The following is a 21,615-nucleotide window of genomic DNA, read 5'->3' as shown; positions in this document are numbered from 1 at the left end:
GGGAGGAAAAGTGCCGTTCGAACGCACGTTCGGTCGCTCCCGCGGGGAAGAGCCGGGCCGCGAGCCTGGGCGGGGCAGGCGGGTGCCGCGCGTGCGCAGAGGTGTGGTCGGGAAGGTGTTCTGAGGCTGGTGTTGGAGGCGCGGCGCCCGGGAGGTGAGGTGAGGTGAGGCCTGGCCGAGCCAGGCCAGGCAGGCCAGGAGGGCGTTCGCGGCTGTGGCTGCTCTTGTTGCCGTGGTGGCCATCGAGCACACCGGTGCTGCCTGAGGCTCGGAGTGATGAAGCCACCCCACAGCCCGGTCTTAGGCCAGGCTCTCCCCCCGCAGGCCATAACTAGTGCCCCAGGCCTTTACTTTGGAACCTTAAAGATCTTGCAAGAGTAGTTATTACTATCCCCACTTTCTTTTCTTTTCTTTTTTTAAGCTATGAAAACAATCTCAGAACGGTAGCAAATTGCCCAGGGTGACAGTCAATAAATACTAGACATTCAGAGTATTTTCCTGTATGGCAATCTACATCCCAAACCTGACTTTTTTTTTTTAATCCAGTATAGGTGGCTCTTGCTGAGGGAGTGGGTTGTGTGGAAATAAATTAGGAGGTGTTATAAATCGGTTTGGGAATTTCACTGTGGATTCTTGGAAAAATTATTTGACTTCCTGGACTCAGGTTGATTTTTTCCCCCATATCTTTAAAATGTAACTGGATCTGAAAATTGGTACTTTACCTATTTGTTCATGAGCCCCTGTTCAGACCTGTGGTCAAACCCTGTCCCCTTGCAACGCTGCTTCCCCATACCTCTTGCACCTTCCCAGTCCAGCAAGGTCAGTTGAACCTCAGCACCATCAAAGAATAGCTTCCAGTTATTCCTTAGATAGGCCTAAAAGATTGAAACAATCTCTGACAGAACTCATTAACTCATTCAATTCCCATATGTGACAGACACTTCACCTCCAGAGCAGATGGAGAAAGTCAATACATATCAAAAGAAAGGGAGTGCTTTGAGTGGTCAGAGCAAATGGCAGTCTTTAAGTTATGAAAGAGGAGAAAAATGTTTTAAACTAATTCATTTTCATAGTGAAATTGGAGAGGACATTGCATCATGTTTTTAATTAATTAGTTCAGTTTAGTTTTACTTTTTGTTTTTTTGTTTTGGGAGGGTAATTAGGTTTTTTTTTTTTTTAGTGGAGGTACTGGGGATTGAACCCAGAACCTCGTGCATGCTAAGCACACGCTCTACCACCTAGCTATTCCCTACCCCCAATTTTTTTTTTAAAGATGGAAAAATACCCTGAACAAAACTTTCTTAGGAAAAACACCATTGCCAAATTACTAAAACAGTGTCAGTGAACTGCAGATGAGATACGCCAAAAATTAAACCAGCTCAAGAAAATTCACCAGAACTTAGAGGGAAAATATAATAGATTAAAAACTGTAAAAGTGGAAGACATGGAGAATGGATCCAGAAAACTAAATAATCAAATATGAGCTCCAGGAGGTGATAACAGAACTAACTGAGGAGGAGCAATAATCAAAGAAATAATAGAAAATTTACTAAGTTGATAGAAAATTTGAATGTAAGACTTAAATTCAACCCTCATATTTAAAAGGTTCATGAAATACCAGGTAAAAATAAATGAAAACCCAACCGTATTTAGACGTGTATCACAATGAAAGCCGAGTGTAAAGAATTAAAATATGTGCTGATATATTCAAGAAGTTAATTTTTTTAAGTGCATTGCAGAACAACATAGTATGGTTCTGAGTGCAGCAAAACTATCGCATGTATAAATTTCTATATAGAGACATCAACAAATGTGGAAGAATACATACCAAACTTTAAAAAAGATTATCTTTGTGGAAGAGAGTAGATTTAATGGTGGAGAGTGAAGGATCTCTATATTTCTGTAATGTTTTAAATTCTTAAAGTAGAGATTTGGTTACATATTACGTGAGTAACCCAAAAAACAACAAAGCAAATTTGGATAATGAGGGAGGGAGAAATTCAATTTTTAAAACAGAAATTGTACAGGACATGTTTGCTGAGCACAAAGTAGTAAAATTAGAAATAAATAACCACAAATTTTAAAATTCTACCACTTGGAGATTTTTTTTAAAACACCAATTTTAAATAACTCACAGGTCAAAAAAATAAAACTAAGATCATAGGTTCTTTAGAAATTAAGATTAATGAAACTATTGCATGACAAAACTTAGGGTATGTTATTAAAGCAGTACTCAGGAAAATGTAGCCTTAAGTACTTTTATTATTAATTTTAAAAGAAAATTAAAAAGCTAAATATTCAACATGGGTAGAAAATATAAAAGGAAAATAGAAGGAAGAAATAAAGATAAAATCAGAAAAGGGAAAAAGAACAGCACTTGATAAATTGAAGCTCTCATACTTTAGAAATAAAATAGGCATTAAAATAGACACATTTCTGGCAAAAAATTTTTTAAATTTAGAATACATCCTATCAGATAGCTCATAGGTAATGCAAACTTATCTCATGAAATCTCTGATTTTCCCCTAAAATATATTTGTTTCTTAGTCATATCTCAGTAAATTATACCACCATCTAAGTCAAAACCAGGAGCTATCCTTGACACCTCCCTCTCCCTCATGCCCCACATTCAACTAATATCAGGATATGTCTCTTCTATCTGTAGTGAGCATCTGTGGAACTCATGACCTCAACATTTTCCTCTTCCTTTTCTCTTGAAAACTGCCCCTCTCACTCAAAAGTACTTTCTCCTTTTCTGTTTCCCTTTTATCTTTCTTTGCTCTATTACTCCCTTCATTTTCTCCTATTTTTCCCTCAGATGCAGAGATTTGAGGCAGTCATACTGTTTGGTTGACATTTTCATCAACGGGGCCTTTCTCATTTTATCTTTTTTTCCTTCAGTCTAATTCCCACACATGTTCCTTCCCTCCCGTTTTGGTAGCCACTCTAATGTGTTTGATATATGTCCTTGGATATATGTGTATCTTTGAATAATATGTAGTATTGTTCTATGTATGTATGTGTTTTAAATGTACATATTTGATATTGTTATAGAAATCATTGTTTTTTTTTCATGTTTCTATAAATACTTCTATCGCATAGTATTATCTTAAATGACCTCACATCCTTGGCCACTTGTCTTGGGCCAAGATGGGCCAATCAGAGCCTTTACCCAGAATTTTTTTTAACTGAAACTAAGGAAAAAAGAAAAGTGGAAATGTGGAAGCCATAAAATGTAAAACACAGGAGCTGTCAGCAGCCATGTGTCCTGCCATGTGGAACCAGCTGGTCTGCAATGAAAAAGAATGAAGTCAACATGCGGAAAGCAGCAGAGGTGAGAAACAATGAAAAAGTTCTGGAAAATCTCAAAGTCCTTGGTTCGAGTTGTTCCTGATGCTCCATATTCCTGCCCTGCCCATGGTTCAACTCTTCTTGGATTCTATGAGCCAATAAATCTCACCACCTCCATCTTGTGTCCAAGCCAGTTCAAACTGGGTTCTATCACTTGGAGCCAAAAGGCCTAACTAATTATAATCTCCAAAATGTATCTGTGTGTGTGTGCATTTTTTTTAATTGTGATAAAATACGTGTAACATGAAATATACCATCATAACCATTTTTAAGTGTACAGTTAAGTAGTGTTAAGTACATTCACATTGTTGTACAACCAATCTCCAGAACTCTTCATCTTGTAAAACTGAAACTATACCCATTAAACAACAACTTCCCATCCCCCCTCTCCTCATAGCCTCTTACAACTACCATTCTAATTTCTGTGAATTTGGTCTGGGTACCTCACATAAGTTTAACCATACATTATTTGTCTTTTGTGACTGGCTTATTTCAATTAGCTTAATATCCCCAAGATTCATCCTTATTGTAGCATGTGTGAGAGTTTCCTTTTCAAGGCCAAATAATATTTCATTTTATATATATGCCATATTTTGTTTATCCATTCATCTGTCAGTGGGTACTTGGGTTGCTTCCACCCTTGGCTATTGTGAATAATGCTATGAACATAGGCATACAAATGTCTTTGAGACCCTCATTGAATTCTTTTGGATATATACCCAGAAGTGGAATTGCTGGATCATATGGTAATTGTTTAATTTTTTGAGGAACTACAATACTGTTTTCCATGGCAGGTGCACCATTTTACATTTCTACCAACAGTGCACAAGGACTTCAGTTTTTCCACATCCTGCCAACACCTATTATTTTCTGGTTTGGGTTTTTTTTTTAATAGTAGCCATCCTAATAGGCATAAGGTGGTATCTCATTGTGGTTTTGATTTGCATTTCTCTAATGATTAGTGATCTTTACCATCTTTTCATGTGCTTGTTGGCCATTTGTGTATCTTTTTTGGAGAAATGTCTATTCAAGTGCTTCACCCATTTTTCAGGTTTATTTTTTCCAAAATGTATCTTGAATGATTATTTTTTTCTACCTCCACTTTCACCGTCCAAGCCCCTGTTGTCTTTCAGTGGACAACTATAATACTTCATAACTAGATTCCCTGATTCCACCCTTTCCTTTTCATTCATCACAATGTAACCAGACTGGTTTTCTGAAAATATACATTACAGCATGTCACTTACCTGCTCAGAATTCTCCAATGGCATTGTGTTGCTCTGAAGAAAAATTTCATGAGTCATGGTCCCTTATGGTTTAGACTCTGCTAACTTCACTTTCTATCTCTTATCACATTTCCCATTGATCACTATCTTCAGATTCATTGGCCTTCTTTCAGTTCCTGGAAAATGCGAAGCTCTTTTTATCCTTAAAGACTTCAACACATTATTATCATTCCCTCTGCCTGAAACATTTTCCCCACTACTCTGCCCATTCATCTTATAGGTCCTAACTTAAATTTTACTTCTTAAAAAAATGAAACAAAACAAAACAAAAAACACTAATTAATTCACCAAAAAATAATCACTTCTCTGTAATCTTCACTCCCTTTATAATATCCTATCATAACACACTTCCCTAAGTTAACACATCAATATCTGTAAATACATATTTAATTGGATTATTTACTAGACACCTCTCCAATACATTGGAAGCTTTAAGAGAGTAGGGGCAAATCTATTTTTCTAATACTCTATCCCCAGACCAAACAGTATCTTGACACATAGAAGTTACTCAATATTTGTTGATTGAATGAATGACTGAATACCACAGATGAAAACACTTAGAAACACTAATACATACAAATTTATACCAATGAATTTTAAATAAGTTGGTTTTGCCAAAAAAATAAATTAGTGAAATTAATTCAGGAGGAGGTGGCAAATCCATATAAACCAGTAACTGTGAAGTCATTGAAAAAGTTACCAGAGGTATTTTATAAGGTAAAGACAAATTATTTGCAGATAGTGTGATTGTTTAGAGAGTAAACTATAAAACTGTTAGATCTAACAAGATAATCTAAAGTATCCTATTACATGACATACACAAAAATTACTAGCTTTCATATACGTCATCAGTAAGCAATTTTAAAATCTAATTTAAAAATGCCTTATCAAAACAACAAAAATAAATTGTCAATTATGGCCCCAATTCATTTGCACATTTTACAGTGGAATTTCTGGCAACCTTGTTAAAGGATTTCTAAAGTTCATTTGGAAGAATTGGTGTGTGAGAAAAAGCCAATTTTTGAAAGTTATCAGGGAAGAACATATTAATAAAATAAACAACTGGAAAAGGAATTGGCAGTGTGATTAATGGAAGAAAATACAAAATCCAGAAAAGCTCCAAGCATTAATAGAAATTTAATTTTTTCTAAATATGGCATTTCAAAGGAAAAAGATGATTCAGTCAGTAAACAGTGTGTTAAAGATTCACAAAAATGTGAATTCAAACATTCAAAAAAAGTTTAGTCACTAGTAATTAAAGAAATGTAAATCATTAGACATATTTCATTAAATTGACGTAAAAATTATACAGTAAAGGGAAGGAAAATGGACATTCCTTAGAAACTATTGTTGGTAGTGTAAATTGATACTATCTACAACTCTTCCAGGAATCAGCTTGACAGTGGGTTATCAAATGCCTCTTAATGCAAAATGCCTTTTGGTGGAATCTACCCAAAGCCTAAATGGAAATAAAGATTTTGCAACAAGGCTGTTCATTACGTCATTATTATACCAAAAAAAAAGGGGGGGGGCGGAATCTAAATGTTCTACAATAGAGCTATGTAAAACTCAATTTTTGTAAAAAGAAGTTCTAGTAATAGTCATTTTAAAAGTCATAAATATATTTTGATAAGCAAAGTTTCATACAGTATAAAAATATTGTCTGAAAAAAGCAAGTTATGAAACCTATCAAGAAAGTTTTGTATGCATATGTATATGTGGGCTTGAAAAACATTAGAGTTTAGGTAGCAACTGACTTTGAAGAAGCAGATTAAATTGTTTTCCTATTGAGCATGCCTTGCTTTTGATTGTTAGTAGGGAAAAATAGAGAAACTTCATTTTTAGAAGTTTAATAATAATAAAAATAGTGAAAAATAGAAACAATGCAGTTATTGAAAGTTATAATTGTAAAAACTGAGGAAACAGACAAATTGAATAGGAGTAAATAATATGTTATCTTTGGTTTGATTTTTAACTGTTGTATATGTATATTGAAAAAACAGAAGGAAACATAGAAAATGAACATAATTCTGGAGCCCCAATAATGAAGAGGTTTCCCACATTAGCACCACAGGCCCCAGGTTTTCCCTATGTTATGCTTTTTTTAAGGTTTTGGGGGTTTTTTTGGAGCAATTTAAGGTTCACAGCAAAATTTGATAGGAAGGTACATAGATTTGCCATATACCCTCAGCCCGCCCCGCACATGCATAGCTTCCCCCATTATTAAAATTCCCCACCAGAATGGTACATTTGTTGCAGTTGAACCTACATTGACACATCATTACCACCAAAGTCCACAGTTTACATTATAGTTTAGTCTTGGTGGTGTATATTGCATGGGCCTGTGTTATGCATTTTCAAAATCTTGTCATTAAACATGTTGTGTCAGGCTTGCTTTGACCCCTTTCTTATTCCTGGATTTCAGAACCATGTGTACCCAGTACTGCATCTCCTTTGCTGATGTTGAAAAAGCTCATATCAACATTCGAGATTTTATCCACCTCACACCAGTGCTAACAAGCTCCATTTTGAATCAAGTAACAGGGCGCAATCTTTTCTTCAAATGTGAACTCTTCCAGAAAACTGGATCTTTTAAGGTAATAATACCTTCTGATACTGTATCTTGTATCTTTTCAAACCCCTTTCGCATATAAATTTATTTGATCTTCCTGATCACCCTATGAAGTTAATATCTTTTTATAGCTAAAGAAAGAGTTGTAGAAATTTTCCTTTGCTCAAGTTCTGGTTACATAGCATCATGGCATTGACGAGCCACTTTTACACAATCTCAAAATTTCTTATATTTGAGGTGATCATATAATTTACTGTCCAAACTGGGACATGTTTGAGCATGAAAGGGGGAACTTCTAGTGATAAAACCAAGACAACAGACATCAACCTGGACAGTGTGATCACCCTGCATATAGCCAAGTTTAAGTATTCACTTTGTATCACTTTGCTATTCATTTATACCCTACAGGTATAAAAGATCTAAACCTAGCTAAGCCCTCATAGAACAAGATCTTTTTCTACAAAATATGTTAGTGCCTTTCCTATGCATATAGATTTCTTGATTGATTTATTACTAAAATTTTCTGACTGTTAGTTGAGCTGTAAGATGCATTCAGATAAAAATCTGAAAGCTGCATTTTGCACTGTGCCTAACAGATATTAGTACATATTAAATGGTAGTTTTAAGACATTAGGAATCTACCTTTTTCCACACCCGTTAACTAAGAGCTTTTATTTTAAACAAAACGAAAGCATCTCCATTCTCTTCTGCCCTTTGCTTCTGCCATGGTTTATTCTTCATCCATCACACATCAAGCACTTGTTTTCACTAACTATACTAGATGTAGCTACAGTAGACCTTGCCCTGTATCCATATTTGCAGGGGAAGACAGGCTGGTCAACGAATAGGTTGATGAGAAGTGTCTTAAGAGAAATACAAAGTGCCATGGAAGAACAGAGAATGAAATACCTATTTTGCCTGGGAGAGCAAGGAAGTTGAACAAGGTGATGTTTGATCCAAGTTTAATAGAATGAGTACTTTTTTTTCTTTTTTTTTTATGGAGGTACTGGGGATTGGACCCAGGACCTCATGCATGCTAAGCATGCACTCTACCACTGAGCTATACCCCCACCCCCATAGGATGAGTACTTTTAGCCAGATCAGGGAGAAGGGGAAAAGAACTACAGGTAGAGGTAACAGCATGTGGAGATACAGAGGTGTGAGCCAACCTGGTAGGAAGGAAACTAGAAGCAATTCAGAATGGGTACAACAGTGACAGAGGTAGTAGATGTGTTTAGAAAGGCTGCAACTTGTAAGGAATTTGTACTTGTCTTACACAAATAGGCAGTCAATGAAAAAGAGAACATTTGTTTTTAAAAGATCGCTTTCATAATCTACTGGAAATGTTAGATGAGAATGATCAGTGAAGCAGGATTAGTTGAGGTTTGATAACTCCAAGCTGAGACATGAGATCTCACCAAGGTAGTGGCAAAGAAGACAGACATGAGATATTTAGGAGATAAAATCAGTAAGATTTAGTGATGGACTGAATGTGCAGTGTTAGGAAGAGAAAAATCTAGAAAAACCTCCTGGGTTATTTTAAAAGAAACTTTTAAATCAAATGTATTAATTCATCATCCCTCTCTTCCAGATTCGTGGTGCCCTTAATGCAGTCAGATGCTTGGCTTCTGCCACTTCAGAAGAGAAGCCTAAAGCTGTTGTTACTCACAGCAGTGGAAACCATGGCCAGGCTCTCTCCTATGCTGCAAAATTGGAAGGTACTTGACTAGTTTCTCAGGGTACTGGGCAGGATCATCAGAGAGGAGTGGAAAAATATCCTTAACTTTCACTGAGATTGGTGATAGCTGTGGGAAGTAAACTTCCAAGTCCCTAACTGATTACAGGCAAACTAAACAGAAGTTTCTATCCTAAATTCTCCTGATTTGTACTCATTTAACATGTTTCTCCCTCCCAGGGATTCCTGCTTATATTGTAGTGCCTGAAACAGCTCCCAACTGTAAAAAATTGGCAATACAAGCCTATGGAGCCTCTATAGTGTACAGTGAGCCGAGTGATGAGGTAAGGAAGAGAGCATCATTCAGCACCACCTTAACAGTTTTCATTGTCAAATGAAACTTCTCTTCCTGCTTTCCTGGCTGCTGCCTCTGTCTTCCTTGTTGTTTCCTCTTCAGCTATGAATGTGAGCATGCCCAGCCTTTTTTCTTTTTACACTCACTCCGATGATCTCATTAGTCTCATAGTTTAAAATATCACCTGCACTCTGTAACTCCAGCCCTAAACTTTGCTCTTAACCCAGACTTGTATATCCCTACCTGGACGTATTAAAAGGCATTTCAAACTTACTACATGTAAAAACCAAACTCCTGATCTTAACACTGTTCCACTTCCAGCCTTCCCTGTCTGAATAAATGGCAACTTTTATCCTTCTAGTTACCCTAAAAAAATGGAGTCATCTTTAGTAACTCTCATACACCTCATCCAAATCTTAGACCTACTTTCAAAATACTTCCATAATCTAACTACTTCTAACAGCCTCTACCATCACCGTGATTCCGACCAAAACCAGTCCTTATCTAGATTCAGTAGCCTCCTAACTGGTCTCTGCTTCCACCCTTGCCCCACTAATGTTTCCAAAAGAGCAACCAGAGCTATCCATTTAGTAAGTTAGAACTTGTCTCTTGTCAGCTCAAAATCCTCCAATGGTTTCCCATCTCATACACAATGGAAACCAACTGCAGTCATTTGTGGCCCAGATGAACTGGCTCATTACCATCTTTCCGACTTCCATCTCCTACTACTACTCTCCCTTAAACACTCCACACCAACCACACTTAGCAGTTTCTCAGAAAGGCCAAGCACTCCTACTTTGTGGTCTTTGCACTTGATATTACTCTCTCCCTGTAATATTCTGGAGATCTGCAGGACTTGTTCAAATCTCTTAAAATGTCACTTTACCAGAGGCCCTTCCTCAGCACCCTATAATGATTTTTAATCATTTTTCTCCAAAGCATTTAGGCATATTTACTTAAATTCCACGCTGCCCCACCATATTAGAACATAACTCCACTAAGTGCAGGAACTGTTTTGTTCAAATATAACCCGTGCCAAAAAAAAAAGTCTGAAAAAATAAGTGGTCATTAAAGTGTTAAGTGACTGAATCTAATGTGTTGGAAACTCTTAAGCTAAATTAATGTACTTTCAGTCCAGAGAAAATGTTACAAAAAGAATTATGGAAGAAACAGAAGGAATCATGGTACATCCTAACCAGGAGCCTGCAGTGATAGCTGGGCAAGGGACAATTGCCATGGAAGTGCTGAACCAGGTAAAAGCTTTGTTAGTTCTTGTTTAACTACTGGTAATGCTGATGCTTAGCTGTAGAACCTATTATTTTATATGTGCACATAAAGCTGGTTATTAATAGACCTATTTATACTTTATTCTTTTTACTGAAGGTTCCCTTGGTAGATGCAGTGGTGGTACCTGTCGGAGGAGGAGGAATGGTTGCTGGAATAGCAATTACAGTGAAGGTGAGAAAACAGCTACTAGAGGACTCCCCAGTTAGGGCACAGAAGAGTTCATTTTATTTATTTTTACTTTTTTTTAATTGAAGTATAGTCAGTTTACAATGTTGTGTCAATTTCTGGTGTACAGCACAATGTGTCAGTCATACGTATATATTCATTCTCATATTCGTTTTCACCATAAGCTACAAGATATCAAATATAGTTCCCTGTGCTATACAGTATAAACTTACTTATCTATTTTATACATAGTTTATTTTACATCATAGTACATTGTGAATACGTGCTTAACATTCCCCCTAATTGCCATTCCTTCCCATCATCCCTTGGCATTTGAGATGCAAGGCCCTTTTCTGCCTCACTACCCTTTTCTTAGTGACGTGACAACTATACAGCACAAAAGCAGTTACAATCAGTGGCACCCTTACAGTCCCTTCCTTGAATTCCATCTCACCAACCACTGTCCAAGTCAGGGGCTACTCTTTTCGTTACCAGCAGACCCAGCTGTGATCTAGGCAACTGAAGGCCAGTACATGGGTTAAAAGAAAGGTTCTTTCTTAGTTGGGCAGAAATGTGTTAACTGTACTGCCTATTTTACTGCAAGCATGCAGGCAAAATGCTGTAACTAGCTGTAAAATATCTACTATTCTTGTTCCTAGGCTCTAAGACCTAATGTGAAGGTATATGCTGCTGAACCCTTGAATGCAGATGACTGCTACCAGTCCAAACTGAAAAGGGAGTTGACCCCCAATCCCTATCCTCCAGAAACCATAGCAGATGGTGTCAAATCGAGCATTGGCTCAAACACCTGGCCTATTATAAAGGACCTCGTGGATGACGTCTTCACCGTTACGGAGGATGAAATTAAGGTGAGGCTCCAAGAGGAAAGGAAATAATAAAAGAGTGGAGTAACTTCTTAGGCAAAAAATCCTCCTGTAGTTAAGCAGCATCTCTACCCACTGGGGACCTGACTAGGTGATTTCATAACATATGGGAGGGTTACACTAGACATATCAAGACAGTAGAAACAGAGTTCAAATGAAAAATAAGCCCCGTCCTTCACTGGCAAGCATAAACATAGAGCAACAGGAAAATTCAGATTGGGCATATCTCCCCATCTTGCCTTTAACTGTAAAGGCCAACCAACTAGGCTCTTTCCTCATCTCCCATTTCACTAATTCTTACTCCATTCTATACCAACAGTATGCAACCCAGCTGGTGTGGGAGAGGATGAAATTGCTTATTGAACCTACAGCTGGTGTTGGAGTGGCTGCTGTGCTGTCTCAGCGTTTTCAAACAGTTTCCCCAGAAGTAAAGAATATTTGTATTGTGCTCAGTGGTGGAAACGTAGATTTAACCTCCCTAACTTGGGTGAAGCAGGCTGACAGGCCAGTTCCTTATCAATTTGTTTCTGTTTAATTTGTGCAAAAGGAAGAGAAGGGATTCAGTGTCTAGATACTTGAAATTTTTCTTTCCTGGTCAACATCAACTTCCCATCTTCCCCTTTTACACAGCTTTCAAAATCGTAATAGAGAATGGATATTTCAATAAGATTTTAATAGTTTTTTTGGACTGAGTAGCAACAGAAAAAAATCCATACTTAACTAAGACAACTTGTCAAGGCCCAGAAAAGCCTTCTGTAAAAAGGAGCAGGAGACCTCTAGGCCAAAGTAGAAAACAGACTGCCCAATTGCAGCCTACAGGCTCTCATCCCTAAAGTGCTAACTACTAGCAATGAGACTGAATCCATTATTCCATGTCTACTTCAGGCACTGTTGAAGAAATCTCATCTTTCACCCAAGGTACCGGTTCTGGTACATATGGATCATAAGTCCATTTGGGGAAAACTCGTTTATAGAGGTTCATCAGTACTGTGTCCTGAGATTTTAACTTTCCATCAAAACTGCACTTCATGTGGCCATGAGTACCTAGAAAGAAAATAGAGCAAGTTGGTCAAATTAAAATAGAAAATTTTAAAGGCAGTGGTCTTCTAACCCAAGTAGTTATTTAGTAGCATTGGGGAAATCTAGACAAGGTCTCAAATCCCAATTCTCTTACCTAAAGGCTCCTTTATGTGTCCCCTGCGGCCCCACTTTGTTCTCAATTCCACCGGTTTAAACCACAGCACATCCTCTTAGAATGAAACACACAGAGGACCAAGATGAAACACTTACCCACAAGATATAAACCCAAACCTTTCTTCACCCCACAAAGGCAATCGGATCCCATCCTTCACACCTACCTCTGTTGAAGAACATGTAACGCACTACTGCCATCTTAGTAAAAATTTTGAAAGGATGGCCACTCAGAACAACTCTCTTGATAACCATTCTGTCTGGGTCCACTGACAATAGATGGCCTGTGGCAATGAGGCTGTGCATTCCTAAGGGGGAAAGGCAGAGAAGCAGGAGTCTATAGGTCAAAGCCTTCATTTATTGTCCAGTCTATTTAAAGACCTATGCAAGATTTTAGGGAAACCTGAAAGTAGGAATATACTATGTTGCCCTCCTGGGTCCATGGCAAAGATCACTAAATGATATTCGAGCTGAACTTGTCCCCAGGACCTACCCTAAATGTAGCACTCTGAGCACCCTCTAACAATTAGCTAAGGTTTGCAAGCAAGATAAAACCCCATTTGTCATCCCTGCCTTAAAACCACTGTGAGGCTAAGATTGAGATATTTTGAAAACCATCATTACCTTTTTTTGTACCGTTTGGTTCTCAAACTCAATACAGAAACAGTTAAACTTATTAAGGACCTGCAGTCCTGTTCACTTCTGTGAACTCAACTTACCATTGCTGTTCTGTTTGAAAAGCAGCACAGATGCAGGAGGAAAAGTGATTGGGGCATAGACTGTCACCACAAGGGCCATGTCAGCAGTAAGGAATCTCTGAAATTTATGTTTATCCGCTGCCATAATAAAGGTTAAAAAAGAAAAACCAAAAAATATTTTGAGAAACCATAGGCAATCCAGAGGCCTCTCAGAAGCTGTACCACTACAACTCTTAAACCTAATGCAACTAGTAGTGTTTCTCCAAATATTTTATGGCCTCAATACAACTGAAAGATACAACCCAAATGTATCAGAGTGATTTTTCAACTGGAGGCAAAATCTTAGAGCCTGAACCATATTTGGGGTTTGAAAAAGTTCTCCAGGTGGTTCTGATACCCATCACCCATACTTCATTTGAAAATCAGTGCTTTCCAGAAAAGCACTGCACTAAATCAACAGCTCTTAGTCTTGAGCAAACATTTTCTATAAAGGATCTGCTAGTAAATATTTTAGGCTTTGTGGCCAGTCTCTGTCTCAACTACTCAACTCTGTCACTAGCATAAAAACAGTCACAGACAATACATTTTTTAAAAATTCAATTAAAAAGCACAACTGTGTTCTAATAAAACTATTTAACAAAGGAAGCAGTGGGACAGATTTGGCCCAAGGCTGTACTTCACCAACCCCTGACCTTGAAAACTGTCTAGATCTTGTCTTTACCTCTCCCCTTTTGAAGTTATAGAAAAATAAAATATTTTAAGAGAAAGAGAAATGAATCCCTCATTTAGACACCATGGCTGGTGAGAACAGAAATTATCCAGGGCACCCATTTATCACCTTCCTTTGGCCACTGCTGAGAACTGAGTGTGTAGGTAATGTTCAGAAGCCCCTGAGTTACTGCAAAACATCTCTCTCCTAATGTGTAAGAGTATAATCATTTTTATCATAAAACTGCCCCTGGTCTCCACTTTCCAAACTCTTATCCAGTCCCAACATCCCAGAAGCTACATACCTCTGCTTTACCCAAATGTGGGTCAGCCCTAGCTTTCACCCTCACTGCCACTGGCACATCGGATGCTAAGGGTTCTAGGACACACCATTGTTATAAAGCTGCCAACTCCTATTCAAAATCTACTCTGCAACAAATACTCATGGCAGAGAAGCCTCAGCACCACATAGAGGTTGCATCACTGGGATGCTTCAGACAGGTTCAGACATATTGAATGGAAACATCATTGGCTCCTAAACCAGAGTACTGAAAATACCTCTAACCCAAAGACCTAGAATTGGAAGTGGTGCATTCTGCACCCCTCAAAGTCACAGTCCCCTAAATGACAGTAAGATGGTACTTACCTGCAGTGTGCTGAGAGAGTAAAGGTGACGCTCGGAAGCGCCTGAATCCACAGTGGAATATCAGCTCCTCTTTGGCTTTCACAGGTTCAGTGTTGCCGGGGTGCCGGCTCACCACCATATTCAGTACTGACATCTGGGGACCAAGCAGAAAAACAGAACTTCATATCTAGGAACAGAATAGCCTAACCTGGAAGAAGGCAAACCAAGCTGGCAGATTAGATTCACTTTATGACAAAACTAATTTATGGTCGAGTATAAGTGACAAGACACAGATTCATCTTTTACCTTCACAAACAACTGGCATTTGAATTGAAAACAGGCTGGTTTTTAGAGCTTTCACACACCTGCTACACTAGCTGACCTTCCCACGTCTAACATGGAAGAGCTCAACAGCTGCCACAAAGTCAGAGCCTGCAAGTCACTCACCTCATGCCTGGAAACCACTCATTCAACAACCTTCTTGCCTCAACCCCTACTCACACTGGCCAAAGGCCAAAGCTCTCACATACACCCCAACCTACATGACTGCTGGCCACCAAGAGAAAAAAGATCTACACCTTGGCATAAACCCTCTTTATTTTCATGGCTGCCAACCTTTGGTTAAAATCTGACCTGACAAACATATTTATCTCACAGAAGTCTCAGAACCACACAGAGATTGCATCACTGAGATGCATCAGACAGGTTCAGACATGTTGGGTAAAACCATCATTGACTTCTCTGTCATCCTCTCTGACTCCTTACCAAAAAGGCAGACTTTTCACATCCCAATGAGCAAATCGTCAGTCACTTAAAACTTTAGACTGCTAGACAAAAGTGGTTGGAAAGTGTCACAACTCCCCATTTCCCACAAGACACTCATTCACCTTCTGTTCATGAGGTAGTAAACAAAATGCAATCAAGGGTGCTCCTCGCTTGAAGTGCTCAACAACTGAGACAGGGACTTCAGACACGTGAAGTGAGACATACCAGCCAACCTGCCAGAAGAAAGGAGAAAACAATTATGTACGTACCCTTTAGGTCTTAATAGCAATGAAGAATTTCACCACATATGTTAAAAGTATCAGACTACCATAAAGCCAATCCTCACCCTTCAAAATTGCCCTTCACAGATGCCTCAACTACCCAGATTAAGCTTTTCCAGTTAACATCTCTGATAGCTCCTTGTTCCCAGTATCACCCTTATCAGTGATTCAGTGGCTCTTCTAATTCAGCTATGGGCAGCACAAAACAAAGTAAGGTAACTCATGCCAACAGAAGTAGTAAAGGAAGGGGCACCTTGGCAAACAAAAGCAAATTACAGGGATGGACAAAGGAAGGCCAGATACCTCAGCTCCTTCAACTTCTTTTTCTTCAATCTCTTTAAAGATGCGTCTCCTAGTATTAATAAAGTTCTGGAACTGAAAGATCCGAGCATAATCTTGAGGAAGGTTTTCCTTAGGATCCCATGGAGATGTCCGGAAGCTCTTGAGGCCTCTGTATTTCTGAAATCTAGAAAATAGGAGATTTTAAAGAAATTAATAGTCAAATGTATATGGTGCTACTTAACCCTTTCACTCAACTCACTTGTAAAATGGCTAAGGCTTTAGCTTAAAAGAACTATCACTATCTCTCAAAATAACCTAACAACCAAAGTCAGGACCATACTCCAAGAAACAGCTTGGTAACAAGTATTCCAGAAGGCTACCCCAGCTTCTTACTGACAAAGGATAAGTACCTACAGTGGCTCCCTGGTGCCTATCAGGGAGTGGCTCTTTAGCCTAACCTAACCTAGGGTCCTCGATGAAAGCCTTGCCTCTCTAATATCCAACATAAACTCTCAGGCTTTAGTCAGACTCATCTTTAAAGCAGACATGATCATCTACATCTTTATTCTTTTATTCTTGCTGTTCTACCCAAATCTCCAAATGTTATATACTGTAATTCGTATTAGCTCCAAAGGAAGCATTTGCTAATTAACCACAGTATTTCTCCCTCATTAAAGTACTGTAACATTATTAGTCTGTACTACACAGTCTAGAATGTGAATGTCTGTCTTACCTTCCCAAATACAATGTTAGCCCTTCAGGAGCAAAGACAATGTGTTTTTCTTCTTTTACATCACACTGACATAGTTCTGAGCCACATAAATTTTAAATAAAAATGTATTGACTGATTTTAGACTTGTTGACTAACCGAATTCTAGCAGCCACATCACGGGGGGTATCTACTTCATCTGGAAACATCTCTTCCAGTCTTTCTTGTTTATATTTCTCCAACATTTTTTCTTCAGCCTCTTCATCCACTTTCTCATCATACAGATCATCACACACAGACTCTCCTGTAGTCATAGTTTCACATTCCTCCTCTTCTTCCTTTTCACTACCCTCATCCTGTAGAATGAAAGATTATAATTTCAGAGGAAACCCACGTCTCTAAAGGCCATTAAGCTAAAAATAAAATAATTTTACTAGATACCCAGTCCAAATCAATATCAATTCTAATAGAGACTAAGTTATAAAACAAAGTCTTCATTCTCGGCAACTAAAAAGTCATTTCTAAAAAACTGACCACACATACCCCTTAAGGTCAAGAACGCACCCTGCCTTGCATTTGGGGCTGTACCCAGAAGTTACCCAAGAGTCCATTTCCTTACCTGAGATTCCTCTTCCATAAAATCCTCATGTTCTACATCATCATATTCATTGCCTTCCCCACCACTTTCACCATCCTCATCCAAAATCCATTCAGCTTGATAACTAGATGTTCCTTTGGGAACCTTCTTTACCACCTTGGAACTTTCCTTCAATAAGTCTGTAAAAGCCCAGATGAATAAAGTAAATCATATACCTCCTTCCCACTAATACTGTGGATGTTCTTACATAGGAAAGATACTGGATATTTCTACCAACACCAGGAACTATGTCAGGCACTACGAGTAGAGCAGACTACTTCCAAATTTAATTCAGCTGCCTCAGAACCAGCAATACTTACACAGCTAAATAAGTCTTATAATGAATCAGAAGTTATTTATCTGTTTATCAGAAAACAGTAACATAATTTTGAGAAATGGAGCAAAGCTGTGTCCACTGTTTGCTTAGTGCAAACATACAGCCTTTGGAGGTGAGAGAAGACAGACCTCCAAATACTTCCTCATTCCATGCTACCCTATAGGGTCCTCACTGTGAGCAGCTAGACAAAACCCACAATTCTAGGCCAGATGAATTTCAAGTTTGCCAATACCAACCATGTGCCTCACTCAGCTCCTCCTCCGTGGGCCAGGTCTGCTCCCCCTCCATTGGATCTGGGATAACCTCTGTTTGCAAAGATTCTTGTCTATCAGGGTCTGCCTTCATTAGGACCTTAAGGTCTTCCTCCATATCAGCTACAGCATCTGTAGCACAAATCTGAAAACCAAAATAGTTGATAGTCAATCAAGTATTAGCCAAAAATCTACCAAATCTAACATAATCAGAAAGACCCAGAAATAACATAGTCCTCAAACAGAAGAATGAAACAGAAAGCCAAAACTTGTCAAAATCTTTCAAATGGTTCTATTTCCTAGCATTTTAAGCCTGTACCTCTGCTTGGCTGTTGAGGCCTTTCATAATCTGGTCCCATGCCTACCTATTTATTACAACCTTACTCCCATCAAGCTGATTTCGTCAGAGTTCAAAGAAACCCTTTGACCCATCTGTGCCTAGGCTCATGTTGTCTCTATTTGCTAGGATAGTCTTTCATCTCTTTTCAACTCATAAATCACATTCATCCTTCTCAATACCTGCCTCGAGTCTGCTATTTTCTGTGAAGCTTGCTATTCTACTCTCTCAACTTCCACTGCAGGTGTGTACCTCAACCACACTTTCTTGATCTTTATTTAACAGTTATTTCCCATTTTTTCTGACCTAATTAAGCTAAGGAAAGACACTATAGCCTATGTGTCCTCTATAATCTCAGCTGTGCTTGCTTCGGTAGCATATATACCATAAACTCAGAGCCAACTGCTATGCAAGGAACCTAAAAAGTGCTCGATAAGTACATGATATATCAACTTATTTGGAGTTGACTATTGCTATATTTCAAACTAGAGTTACCTCCAGGGACTAGTGTAATTGTCCAGGTGTGCAAACAGACTAACTTCTCTGAAGTTAGTTCCCATCCTATGCCATCTTACACATGAATCTATAATGCATGGTCTTTAAGAATACATACAAATCTTACCTCCATTGCCATGCCTGGGTCCTTTTGGGATTTGATCACTCTAGGATTTAAAGGGAAAGGGTCCACAGGGGCATCTATCTGTTTCATCTGGAAATCACCATGTCCAATGATATGCAGCAAACTATTTACATTCAGAGCCTGCCCACGAACATAGCCTGAGATTTTCAAGGTGCCCACCAAGTTATTCTCTTCACTAGGCAAAAAGTCAGCAGTGTGAGCAAACAGGTAGGCCCGCCGATCTCGAAAGGCAAGATGCCTTTGTTTCTGGTTAGCCAACTGCCTGAGCAGCATCGCTGCCTCTTGTTGAGTGTCTAATAGGAGGAGTTTGTCATCAGGAAAGCGTTTCTCCACTGCTTTACTTAGCTTCTTTCTGGCATCTATTTGCTTCTTCGGTGGGAGCCCGGAAACCCCCTGGACAGCTAATGCTGTAAACAAGAGAGAAAAGTCTTCATGACTTGTTGCTTCAATCTATTAAAATCCCCTCTGCAGTTCACAAATGAGCTAACAGTTCAGTTGTGAGCCCAGAGATTACTGGGAAACCCAACACTCAGTTACCCTAAAGAAATTTCATAGTAAAACCAAACTTCACATTCTTCTTTCTTTGGGGAAAGAGCAGTCCAGAAATAAAAAAGTACCCTGACAGGTAACTTGTAAATAATGGACCAAGTTTAGGCCATACAGCTATAATCCACGATCAGGTGAATATAACCCCAGTTGTATCAAGTGTCAGGTATAGTGTTCGGCAAGTTATAGGTGCACAATAAATGCTAATTAACTTTCTTCCTTGGTCTCCAATACTCCCAATTCACTTACTATAGGTGGGAAGGCCCTGAGCAAAGAGGCAGGAAAGGCAGTAATCTCCAGTGCTATCCCAGCCTTCTAGTGGATCAAGGAGGAACAGGATAGTATCAGCCACTTTAGCCATGTCTAACACAGTGTGCAGATCCCCTGGAAATAGAAGACAAAGTCAGCAAGAAGAGGTGGTTGACACTGGCATATTATACTAAAAAAATATTATCACTAATACTCAAAACACAATGATAGAAAGTACTGTTGTATACTCTAACCTGGCCTTGCAGCTGTGAAAAACCACCGATGTTTCAAGTGGGGGCATAACAGCATAAAGCTATGGGTGCTTCCCCATTCATTCAAATGTACTGTTCCAGTGTCCCTATCCTGAAGCAGCCGAAAGGCCTTTGGCAGGGAAATCCTGTTGTGCAGGGGCACCACCAGTACCTGGTGAGGAGGGCCATCCTTGCTGCCCAGCTGTCTCTTCTCTGCCAAAACCTGAGGGCAGAAAGGATCAGAGAACATCTCAGTGTTTCAGTACTCTGTTCCAGTATTGCATTTCCAGCAGTATGGATGCCACCTCCACCCTCCAACCAGCATCTCTCCTGTAAAAGGTGTCCTGTATGCCAAGGGAGGAGGCAGGAGCTACAAGCCAAAACAAAGAATGCTCTAGCATGAGTCTGGGCTTGCACGCCTGACATGTGCTTTAGGGTTACTCTCCATCCCCGGTCCCTTCCCAGGGTCAGTTTCTAATTCAAGGCATTACCCGCCTAGGACGGTCGTGAAGCCACACCATCCCCCAATCCCCGTTTCTCTCACCGCCTCCTTCTTCTGCTTTCTGAGCTGGCTGGCGCGATGCCTCTGGTCTACTCTGCTGAGATCTTTTCTCACCTTCTTGCTTAGGGTTTTCAGTGCTAGACGGCCTGGAAAGAGATTAGGAACGACTCTTGCACAGGGCACTAGTAGACGATCAAGATAGGGGACCCCTCTCCACCCTCCTTAGAGACTTTGAGTGGGGTCCAGGCCCGAGGTAGGAGCTCATTCTGGGAATGGAGAAAAGCAGTTAATATGGACTAAACAGCCCCTCTTCCTCCAACCCTATCTTCTCACCCTTGCCATCCCGCTGCGCAGATCCCCGACCCCGATGTCGCCCGCCTTTATGAGCTTTATTCTGCTGCTTGAGCGGGCCGGAGCGATGGGCCGCCATGCTACTGCTCACGTGTACGAAGTCCGCACTACTTCCGGGCCGGACCGAGGGCTTCCGGTCCCCTCCTTGGGGGCGTGTCCTCCCCTGGCGGGGCGGGGCTCCTCGCGTCTTCTCGCGATGGTCTTTCCCGCTAGTCTCTGAGAGCTCGGCTCCCGTGTATCCAAAGAAAATCTCTGCGTTAACTTCTCCCACGCGGCGGTCTGCGGTTAGGGGGTTTAAAACGCCGGATGTAGACTCGAGGTTTGGGCTCTCAGTCTCGGAGGGCTGTTTTGGTCCCTTGTGTTTTCATTTTTTGCGCTATCAAGTTGCATCTCTAGGAAGATTCTCCAGCTCTGCGATAGAGGGCTAAGCGCCTCCTCTCACCTAGCTTTAGGCTCCTCAGTTTGCAGCAGCAGGTGTTCTTTGTCACTTTCAGCAACGGTTTCTCCCACAATTCTTTGGTGGGGCCGCTTAAGTCTACAAGGCAAGTCGTGCGCTTGTCTCACCTCCACGGACTCCTTACAAGTTCCAGCTGGTCCCCGTTACCCCAACCTGGGCCCCCACCCCACCCCTCCACATAGCTGCAAGAAGGGCCAGACGGGACGTGGTAACCCCTCGGGGG

The 21,615-nt window shown here is 39.9% G+C and overlaps 2 protein-coding genes and 2 non-coding genes across 7 annotated transcripts; 1 reads left to right on the top strand and 3 right to left on the bottom strand.

The window, feature by feature from the left end:
- Positions 1 to 22: 22 nt before the first annotated feature.
- SRR (serine racemase) lies at positions 23 to 14,233 on the top strand. 3 transcript variants are annotated; one of them, XM_032457469.1, is made up of 9 exons: positions 23 to 154; positions 3,200 to 3,334; positions 7,063 to 7,234; positions 8,801 to 8,927; positions 9,125 to 9,228; positions 10,373 to 10,492; positions 10,623 to 10,697; positions 11,351 to 11,560; positions 11,895 to 14,233. In XM_032457469.1, exons 2-9 carry the CDS (start codon positions 3,306 to 3,308, stop codon positions 12,108 to 12,110), a joined length of 1,053 nt encoding a protein of 350 aa, XP_032313360.1. In that variant the 5' UTR covers positions 23 to 154; positions 3,200 to 3,305; the 3' UTR covers positions 12,111 to 14,233. The 3 variants fall into 3 exon arrangements, with proteins under 3 accessions (XP_032313360.1, XP_014415001.1, XP_032313361.1); XM_014559515.2 differs by having other exon boundaries at positions 26 to 159; XM_032457470.1 differs by having other exon boundaries at positions 109 to 159; positions 3,103 to 3,334.
- Positions 12,230 to 21,318, bottom strand: TSR1 (TSR1 ribosome maturation factor). Of its 2 annotated transcripts, none has more exons than XM_006185000.3 (15): positions 20,918 to 21,318; positions 20,627 to 20,730; positions 20,086 to 20,305; positions 19,832 to 19,966; positions 19,019 to 19,443; positions 18,045 to 18,204; positions 17,454 to 17,611; positions 16,994 to 17,190; positions 16,147 to 16,309; positions 15,685 to 15,795; positions 14,819 to 14,951; positions 13,486 to 13,602; positions 12,934 to 13,074; positions 12,750 to 12,824; positions 12,230 to 12,619 (listed from the first exon to the last, which is right to left on the bottom strand). In XM_006185000.3, exons 1-15 carry the CDS (start codon positions 21,012 to 21,014, stop codon positions 12,441 to 12,443), a joined length of 2,415 nt encoding a protein of 804 aa, XP_006185062.1. In that variant the 5' UTR covers positions 21,015 to 21,318; the 3' UTR covers positions 12,230 to 12,440. The 2 variants fall into 2 exon arrangements, with proteins under 2 accessions (XP_006185062.1, XP_006185061.1); XM_006184999.1 differs by having other exon boundaries at positions 12,232 to 12,619; positions 20,255 to 20,305; positions 20,918 to 21,017.
- On the bottom strand, positions 14,618 to 14,712 carry LOC116656900. Its single transcript, XR_004311907.1, has one exon. It is a non-coding gene; the product is annotated as a small nucleolar RNA SNORD91 family (small nucleolar RNA).
- On the bottom strand, positions 15,447 to 15,541 carry LOC116656901. Its single transcript, XR_004311908.1, has one exon. It is a non-coding gene; the product is annotated as a small nucleolar RNA SNORD91 family (small nucleolar RNA).
- Positions 21,319 to 21,615: the final 297 nt, after the last annotated feature.

Source organism: Camelus ferus, chromosome 16 (assembly GCF_009834535.1).
Source record: "Camelus ferus isolate YT-003-E chromosome 16, BCGSAC_Cfer_1.0, whole genome shotgun sequence".
Classification (NCBI taxonomy): Eukaryota; Metazoa; Chordata; class Mammalia; order Artiodactyla; family Camelidae; genus Camelus; species Camelus ferus.
This window is presented reverse-complemented; position numbering and strand designations above follow the sequence as displayed.